The 9738-nt window shown below is 42.2% G+C and overlaps 1 protein-coding gene across 1 annotated transcript; it reads right to left on the reverse strand.

Annotated features, from left to right (window-relative positions):
* Positions 1–2197: 2197 nt before the first annotated feature.
* LOC130994275 (protein GRIP-like) lies at positions 2198–4497 on the reverse strand. Its single transcript, XM_057919319.1, has 3 exons — positions 4138–4497; positions 3818–3977; positions 2198–2211 (listed from the first exon to the last, which is right to left on the reverse strand). Exons 1-3 carry the CDS (start codon positions 4495–4497, stop codon positions 2198–2200), a joined length of 534 nt encoding a protein of 177 aa, XP_057775302.1.
* Positions 4498–9738: the final 5241 nt, after the last annotated feature.

The following is a 9738-nucleotide window of genomic DNA, read 5'->3' on the forward strand; positions in this document are numbered from 1 at the left end:
GCTCGCCGTTGACTACGTGTCGAAATGAGTAGAAGCAAAGGCCACAAAGACGAATGATGCCAAGGTGGTTGCTGCATTTTTGAAGTCCCACATCTTTACTAGGTATGGAGTACCTCGAGCAGTGATTAGCGATCAGGGGATGCACTTCTGCAACCACACCATCGAAGCATTGATGAAGAAATATGGTGTGCATCATCGATTGGCTACTCCTTACCATCCTCAAACCAACGGACAAGCCGAAGTTTCCAACCGAGAAGTGAAGCAAATTCTAGAGAAAACGGTGAACCCGTCTCGAAAGGATTGGAGCTTGAGGCTAGATGACGCACTCTGGGCGTACAGAACTGCCTACAAAACCCCAATAGGTATGTCACCTTATCGTCTAATCTTTGGGAAGATGTGCCACCTGCCGGTTGAGTTAGAGCATTGCGCATATTGGGCCGTGAAAGAAGTAAATAAGCAGTTGCCTAAGTGTGAGGAGGAAAGGAAGTTTCAACTTCAAGAATTGGAGGAGATTCGTCTTGAAGCATATGATGCAGCCATGTGGTATAAAGAGCGCACTAAGATGTGGCATGACAAGAATCTGCGAGGGAAATCCTTGAAGGTCGGGCAAAAGGTACTCTTGTTCCAATCGAAGCTGCGTTTAATGCCCGAAAAGTTGAAGACAAAATGGGTTGGTCTGTTCGTGATTCAGTCTGTCTGCCCAAATGGGGCGTTTGAGATACGCAGCCTAGATACGGCGAAGACATTCACCGTGAATGGACAACGTTTGAAGCAATTCTATGATGCCTCCTCTTTAGTTCCAGCGGAGTCTGTTTCGCTGTTAGTTCTGAGCACTTTTTGAGCACTTGTACAGTCGAGCTGGCGACTTTCAAATCTAGCGCTTGGTGGGAGGCAACCCACCGTTGGTTTGTTTTTAGTTTTTGTTTTTGTTGTTCTTGTTTTATTTTTTAGTTGGTGTTTTGTTCGTAGTCCTAAGTTCGGTTGCTATGCGGATACTATGATTCTGGAGGTGTTCATGTTTTTAGTCTACTCTGCCCTGCCAGCGCTGCCACTCTCTACTCTGCCCTGCCAACGCTGCCACTCTCTACTCTGCCCTGTCAGCGTTGCCACTCTCCACTCTTCACCGCCTCTCACGATGCTTCAGTTTTTCATTGCCGATAATCAGGGACGTTTTCTAAACTCTCCTTATTTCTTTTATGCCCTGAGGACATGGCATGCTCAAAGTGTGGGGGGGAGGGTGTTTTGTTGCTTATATTTTCAATTGGGCGAGATTAGTCTTTCTATGCTTAGTTTTGGTCTTTGTCTCGTGTGAATTTTTATGAATCGGTGGAAGAAGAGATGGTTTTCGATGTGACTTTCAGGTATGTGAATGAATGGTAGCAATTGGGGGTTTTACCTTCGATATATGTTTCTTGATTGTGCAAAGAATTATGAGTTTTGTTGCAACACTTTTGTAAGTAAGTAAAACGTGATTTGTCCGGTATATGCTAGAAGGAGTGTTGTCATTGTGATTGCCTACGATCGTATCTTATCTGTGAAATGTGAAAAATGTTGGACGAATTGCCAACTCTAAAAATGCCAGCTCTGAAACATCTGGCCGGCTCTGAAAACGTGACAGCTCTGAGTCTCTACTCCTCTAGTCTAACTATGAGCATGGGAAACTACGTGAAAAGACTTTGGATTACATCCAAATGGTTTTATTTCATGAATTATGGCTCAACTGTCGACTGTCGAAAATCTTAAGCACAAAGAGTGTAAAAAAATGGTGATATTGATTATAAAGGCGATCACATTAGGGAATTCACTTCTAGCGGAGAATTGGGTCTGATCGAATTACTTGCATTACTCTTTTGTTGCTTCTTAAACTTTGAGTTACTTGCATGATCGAGAGATGTGTGTTGATTGTAAAATCTTGAATTGACTTTGTAAATGTTTGGATTGGAAATTAGCATTGTTGAAATCAATCTCTTCCTAGGATTCATATGGATTTTGCTTGAGGACAAGCAAAAGGCTAAGTGTGGGGGGTTGATTTATGCTTAATTGTTCTAATTTTAAGGGTTTATATGAGCTTTATTTTAAGATAATCTTCTGGAAATTGGTATGTTTTATGGCTTGTTTGATGCTTTGCAGGAGATTTAGGTTTTTAGATGGAAGAATACAATTTTGGAGATTTCGGGGCTAAAGATGGCGTTTTTAGCTAAACTCTTAACTCTGTAGCAGAGAAGCAATCAAGATTCAGAGAAGCGAAGCCCCGTGTTAGAGCCGAGAAGGCCCACGCCAGAGCTAAAACCCAGCGCTGCAAGCCAGAGCAGCGGAACCAATCACCAGAGGAGCGAAGTCAACTAGTCAGAGCAGAGGAGTCACTAGTCAGAGGGGAGAAAAGCCAGAGCAGCGAAGTCAACTTGTCAGAGCAGAGGAGTCACTAGTCAGAGGGGAGAAAAGCCAGAGCAGAGAAATCAAGAAGCCAAAGGAACCGAATGTCAAAGCAGCGAAGTGAATCGCCAGAGAAACTGGGAGTCAGAGCAGACAAGTGCGCCAGAGCGGAAGCCGTTCCTCTGGCGAGAGCCGCGAATTCGGCCAGAATGGAGATGACTTGCAGCACGCGACACAGCTGGAGAGTTGCCTTATCTTGCACGATTCTATTTCCTTTAAGAGTCCAGCTTTGCATGGCAACTTCCATAGTGATCAAGAAGGATTTGAAGTCTATAAATAGGGCTTAATTTTCGTCTTTCATAAGATATAATTCCTTGCCCTAATTTTCGTCTTTTCCTGGAGATCATCTTTCCCTTGGCAGCCGCAAACTTTAGACTTAGACTTATTAGTTTACTTTGATTACGTTCATCCTTTTGCTTTAGTTTTTAGTGCAGACGATTTCTCTTTTCATTCCAGAGTGGTTATTTTATTTTCTTTGCAATTTAATTTATTCTCTTGTTCTATGTTTACTTTTATTTCTTTGCTTGTTCTTAATTTAAGCATGAGTAGCTAAACTTTTAATTCGGCGAAAATAATGAAACTCTAATTTAATGATCTTTGAGACCTAATTGGTTTAAAATTGATTCCTATTGATTCCGATTAATTCCTAGGTTCAATGATAATTCTAATTTTATTTAAGTCTGATCGACTTAGGTTTAATTGGATTATAGTCAATTAGCACCTCCAATCCGTAATTATTGGAATAAGGTTGATTAGTGACAAAACTACCATGTTCGTAGTAGGAATTAATTGGTATATTAATTATTACTAGCGTATCTAGGATAATTGATATAAATGGGGTTCCTTCACCTTAATGCTATTAGAATATTAAATCTAAGACTGGCGTATCCAGCTAGGTTATATTTTAATAAGGGAAATAGACAAGACCAGCGTATCTAGCTGTCTATCGACATAGTAAGTAGGAATTGGGGTATGTCAGTGCGTATCACGGTATCCTATAACTCGTTGGTTAATAGGGATTAATTGATTATTGCGTCGAGGATCAGAGATTAAATTAGTGTGGATTTATTTGAGCCGAATGACCTTTCTATTGATTTATTTCAAGAGTTATTTCTATTTGATTTGTTGCATTCTTAGTTTTAATTAATTCTTCTCAAAATTAAGGCGTGGTGGCATCACCGTTTTTATAGATTTAGGGATTTGAATGATTTTTAACTGCTCTCTGTGGGATCGACCCTGCTTACCATTATACTAATTTATTTTGGTAATTCCGCAGGAATTATTTGGTGGTTAGCGACGTCCACCACCACATCAATGCGCGTTTGGGTGGTAGCCATAAAAGGCCGACCAAGTAGAACAAGTTGCCCATTCTCTCCCATAATACCTTGCTCTGCCTCGAGCACCACAAAATCTGCTAGCACCGTGATTCCTCTCACCATGACCTCAACATCTTCTAAAAGACCACGAGTGCTACTAATTGCTCCGTCAGCTAATTGAAGTCTTGTATTCGTGCTTTTAAGCTCCTCTTCCCTCCTGCCCAATTTCTGAAAAATAGCATACGACATCAAATTGATTGCCGCACCTAAGTCTAACATGCCCATGAATTCTCCAGCTCGACCCAAACCAATACCAATAATAAAACTCCCTGGATCTTCTTGCTTCAGTAAAGTTTCTGCTCTGGCCTTGTGAAGTTTCTGCTCTGGCCTTATCAACTCTGTCGTTCTCTTCTGCTCTGGCGCCCTTCTTCTCTGCTCTGGTTGCCAAGTCAGAGCTGGCCCTCTCTGCTCTGTCATCCTTCTCCTCTGCTCTGGCAGCCAAGTCAGAGCTGACCCTCTCTGCTCTGTCATCCTTCTCCTCTGCTCTGGCAGCCAAGTCACAGCTGGCCCTCTCTGCTCTGTCATCCTTCTCCTCTGCTCTGGCAGCCAAGTCAGAGCTGGCCCTCTCTGCTCTGTCATCTTTCTCCTCTGGTCTGGCTGCCAAGTCCGAGCTGGCCCTCTCTGCTCTGTCATCCTTCTCTTCTGCTCTGCCTGCCAAGTCAGAGCTAGCCCTCTCTGCTCTGACCATCGTGTTAGAGCTGTCATCCTAGTCTGCTCTGTCATCCTCGCCAGAGCTAGCGCCTGCTTTGTTTTCCCGGACTGCTGCTGCTGTAGCTGGTCCAGAGCGCCCGATAGTTGCCCCGGCCATGGTGGTCTCAAGTCTTTTTATGGTGGCAGACTGAGATTCCAAATTCTGCTTCATCATCTCCATGTTCTGCTTGGTAACCTCCATAAATGTAATACCCGGGCTTTTGATGACGTGTTTAATTGCTTAACTTAAGTAATTAGGGTTTAGATCCCTTGTTTGTTTTACTTTGTGTAATGATGTGATGAGTTATACAAAGTTTTCTTGTTTATGTTTAACGACGTTGAGATGTTCTTTTGATGATGTGAGAATGATGTGGGATTTTATATCCGTAATTGAGTTTGAGTATTTGAATAATTAGAGATAATTATTTGAATGAGAACGATGAACTCGGAATTGAAATCTGAGTCCGTTTAGACGTTTTTGAAAATTTAGACTTTTTGACGATGAATAGTAAAATACTGCTATTTCGTCTTTTTCTCGACTTTCAAAATCTTACGTGCACGCTAGGTTCTTCGTCGTCGTCACTTGTTCTTCAATTTTTGTTAATCGATGTAACTTGTGTTAGTGTTTTAGGAGCATTGACTCAACTAGAAACACCTCTAAGTTGACTTGCAATAGAACAAGGACATCCTAGCGATGGTAAGTTGACCCAGTGTCATCTCTCAAGGAAAGTCTTTAAGGGCTTTTAGTAGTATCGTAAGAAAAAAGCAATAAAAGAAAGCAGTAAAGGTTTTGATTTAAAAACGTAACTTAAACTTAAACGTAAATTGAACTTAAACTTAACCTAGGCAATAATTTAAACAACTCGAATTAAACCTAACTTAAGAAATTAAAGACTTGTAAATTTAGAGACTTCTAATCTAGGCGTGAAACTAAAGTGCATAATTTAAATTGCATAATTGAAAAGAAAGCATAAACGAAAAACGTAAACATGATTAAACGAAAGTAAATTGAATTTAAATACGAAATACCGTAATTGTCTTGAACGTATAATCGTGTCACTCAATCACAATCCAAGAACTAAACTAAAAACGAAATTAAAATCTAACTTAGAATACTAAAAATCTCGAACTAAGAAAGCAATGAAATTCCTACGCTTTTGATGCCAACAAATCGCAAGGTGGCGTCTAAAACTAGGGCAAAAGATTGATTATTACAATGAAAAGTATGGCCCTATTTATAGACTTCAATTCCCTATGGATCACCATGGAAGTTGCCATGCAAAGAAGAATTCTAAAAGCAATAGAATCGTGCAAAATAAGGCAACTTCCAGCTGCAATGCGCGCTCTGGGAACACTCCTACTCCGGCCGAATTCGGGGCTCTCGCCAGAGGAACGATGAGTTCTCTGCTATCGAGCGCTGGACTTTACTTCTCTGATGTTGGCGCTTCTCGGTAGAGGAATAGGTGATTCTTCTGCTCTGGCTTCTCGATTCCTCTGACTAGCGACTTCTCTGATCTGGCTACAGAGTTATGCTAAAAACACCCTCTTTAGCCCCGAAATCTCCAAAATTATATTCTTCCATCTAAAAACCTAATCCTCCTGCGAAGCATCAAACAAGCCATAAAACGCACCAATTTCCAGAAGATTCTCTTAAAATAAAGCTTATATAAACCCCAAAATTTAGCACAATTAAGCATAAATCAACCCCCCCACACTTAGCCTTTTACTTGTCCTCAAGCAAAATCCATATGAATCATAGGAAGAGATTGATTTCAACAATGCTAATTTCCAATCCAAACATTCACAAGTCAATTCCAGATTTTACAATCAACACACATTTTCTCGACCATGCAAGTAATTCAAAGTTTAAGAAGCAACAAAAGAGTAATGCAAGTAATTCGATCAGACCCAATTCTCCGCTAGAAGTGAATTCCCTAATGTGATCGCCTTTATAATCAATATCACCATTTTTCACACTTTGTGTGCTTAAGATTTTCGACAGCTGAGCCATAATTCATGAACTAAGATCATTTGGATGCAATCCAAAGTCTTTTCACGTGGTTTCCCATGCTCATAGTTGAACTAGAGGAGCAGAGACTCAGAGCTGTCACGTTTCAGAACAGGCCAGATGTTTCAGAGCTGACAATTTTGAAGTTGGCAATGGCAATTCGTCCAACATTTTTCACATTTCACAGATAAGATACGATCATAGGCAATCACAATGACAACACTTCTTCTAGCATCTACCGGACAAATCACGTTTTACTAACTTACAATCATGTTGCAACAAAACTCAAATTCTTTGCACAAACAAGAAACATGTATCAAGAGTAAAACAAGAATAACCACCATTCATTCACAAACCCGAAATTCGCATCGAAAACCATGTACTCTTCCACAAATTCATAAGAACTCGAAAGGATTCGAGACTAAAAACTAAGCATAGAAAGATTAATCTCGCCCAATTTGAAAGCATAAGCACAATAAGACACCCCCCACACTTAAAGCATGCCATGCCCTCAGGGCATAAAAGAAATAAGAAGAGTTGAGAAAAACGTCTCTGATTATCGGCATGGAGAAACTGAAGCATCGTGCGAGGTGGTGAAGAGGGGAATTCGCTGTCTGTGGAAGACTGAAGAGTGGCTACGCTGAAGCAGGTCAGCGCTGGCAGAGCAGCGCGGAGAAGGGCAGTGGTGGTGAAGTGTAGTGCGGAAAAGTGCAGCGGTGGTGGCAGCAGCGCTAGCGGCTGTATGAGAATTTCAGCGCTGAAAATAAGACATGCTCACCAAGCATCATAGTATCCGCAAAGCAACCATAACTTAGAAAAGACACGAAACACCCAACTAAAAACAAAGAAAAACAAAAACTAAAAATAAACCAACGGTGGGTTGCCTCCCACCAAGCGCTAGGGTTAGAGTCTCCAGCCCGACTTCAGATCTGAACTTCAGCAAGGGTTGTGCAGAGCTTGAGACTCCACTTCCATAGTCTGACTCTGGTGCTCGTAGTATGGTTTCACTCGATGGCCATTCACTCTGAAACTCTCCTTCGTGTTTTCATTGAGTAGCTCAACAGCACCATGCTCAAACACCTCCTTAAGTAAAAACGGACCATTCCACCTAGATTTCAGCTTTCCCGGGAATAACTTAAGTCGAGAATTGAACAAAAGTACTTTCATTCCAGGGCAAAGCTTCTTATGGCAGATACGGCGGTCATGGAGTCGCTTCACTTTGTCCTTGTAAATCCTCGCATTCTCATATGCCTCATTGCGTAGCTCATCTAACTCCTCCATTTGTAGTGTGTGCTGCTTCATGGCAGAGTCCAAGTCATAGTTGGCAGCTTTGATCGCCCAATAAGCTTTGTGCTCTATCTCCACCGGCAGATGGCAAGCCTTGCCGTAGACTAGACGGTATGGACTCATCCCAAGCACGCCCTTGAAGGCAGTTCGGTATGCCCAGAGAGCGTCATTCAACTTTGCGGACCAGTCCTTGCGCGAGGACTGCACCGTTTTCTCCAGAATCCCTTTGATTTGCCGATTGCTCGTCTCGGCTTGTCCAGAGGTTTGTGGATGATATGGTGTTGCAACCTTGTGCGTGATCCCATTCTTCTTCATGAGCTTTGCAAACAACTTATTGCAGAAATGCTTGCCTCCATCGCTAATGATAGCTCTAAGAAATCCGAATCTAGAAAGAATGTTCTCTTGCACAAACTTAAGCACCACATTAGCATCACATGTCCGCGTGGGGATAGCCTCAACCCATTTGGACACGTAATCTACAGCAAGTAAAATATATTGAAACCCATGCGAAGTAGGAAATGGCCCCATGAAATCAATGCCCCACACATCGAAAATTTCGACAATTAAAATGCTTTGGAGGGGCATCTCATTCCTGCGGCCAATATTTCCTACTCTCTGACACCGATCTCAAGCAAGAGTGAAGGTGTGTGCATCTTTGAAAATGGAAGACCAAAACAAACCAGATTGAAGAATTTTATGTGCTGTTTTCTGCCACCCAAAGTGTCCACCACAATGATCCTCATGGCACATTTTTAACACTTGTTGTTGCTCCTCTGTCGGCACACACCGTCGAATGACATCATCCTTTCCAAGCTTGAAAAGGTGAGGAATCTCCCAATAATAGTGTCTGCATTGAGCTAAAAATCTCTTTCTTTCCTGTGATGTCAGCTCAGGCCGTAGAATACCACAAACTAAGTAATTGACAATATCTGCATACCAGGGCTCGGCACTCGCAGGGCTGCTCTGAACAGCGCTGAGTTCGGCAGAGCTGGTCAGAGTAGAGCTGGCTTCGATTCTGCGCTGGAGATGTCGGCTCCTCTACTCTGGTACCGACTCCTCTGCTCTGGTATTCGACTCCTCTGCTCTGGCATGGGCAGAGTGGATCTCGGCAGTGCTGCTCTTATCAAGGGTTAATGCATATGTATGCTCAAAAGGAAAAGATTCAGGGATGCAATTGAGACTCGATTCTATCAGATTTTTATCCAATCGGGAAAGGTGGTCAGCTACGTGATTCTCGCTCCCTTTCCTATCCCTGATCTCTACATCAAACTCTTGCAACAGTAAGACCCAACGGATGAGACGAGCTTTAGCCTGAGGTTTAGTCATCAAGTATCGAAGTGCAGCATGGTCACTATGGGCAATGACCTTAGACCCAATGATGTATGCTCGAAATTTATCTAAGGCAAATACCACAGCAAGCATCTCTTTTTCAGTAGTGGTGTAATTTACTTGAGCGCTATTCAAAGTTAAACTAGCATAGTAAATCACACGTAACATCCTATCCACACGCTGACCTAGCACCGCTCCTACAGCAGAGTTAAACGCATCACACATGATCTCAAAGGGTAATGACCAATCGGGTGCAATCACAACCGGGGCAGAGCTCAACTTAAGTTTCAATGTTTCAAAGGCAAGCATGCAAGAGTCATCGAAATTAAAAGGAACATCCTGAGCTAGCAGTTTGCATAGAGGTTGGCTAATTTTAGAGAAATCTTTAATGAAACGCTGGTAAAAACCGGCGTGACCTAAGAAACTCCTAATCCCTTTGACATCAATAGGGGGCGGCAACTTTTGGATTACCTCCACCTTGGCTCTGTCGACCTCTAGTCCATGCTTAGACACCACATGACCCAAGACAATCCCACGAGTAACCATGAAATGACTCTTCTCCCAACTCAAAGTTAGGCCACTTTCAATACACCTTTTCAACACAACATCAATCTT

This window comes from Salvia miltiorrhiza, chromosome 7 (genome assembly GCF_028751815.1).
Source record: "Salvia miltiorrhiza cultivar Shanhuang (shh) chromosome 7, IMPLAD_Smil_shh, whole genome shotgun sequence".
NCBI classification, from domain to species: Eukaryota; Viridiplantae; Streptophyta; class Magnoliopsida; order Lamiales; family Lamiaceae; genus Salvia; species Salvia miltiorrhiza.

What these genes read in the sequence shown, in the direction of transcription:
- LOC130994275 (XM_057919319.1), bottom strand. Translation starts at nt 4,497, where the DNA reads ATGGTCAGAGCAGAGAGGGCTAGCTCTGACTTGGCAGGCAGAGCAGAA. An exon ending in AGAACGACAGAGTTGATAAG is followed by an intron (nt 3,978 to 4,137) that starts GCCAGAGCAGAA and finishes GCTATTTTTCAG; the next exon opens with AAATTGGGCAGGAGGGAAGA.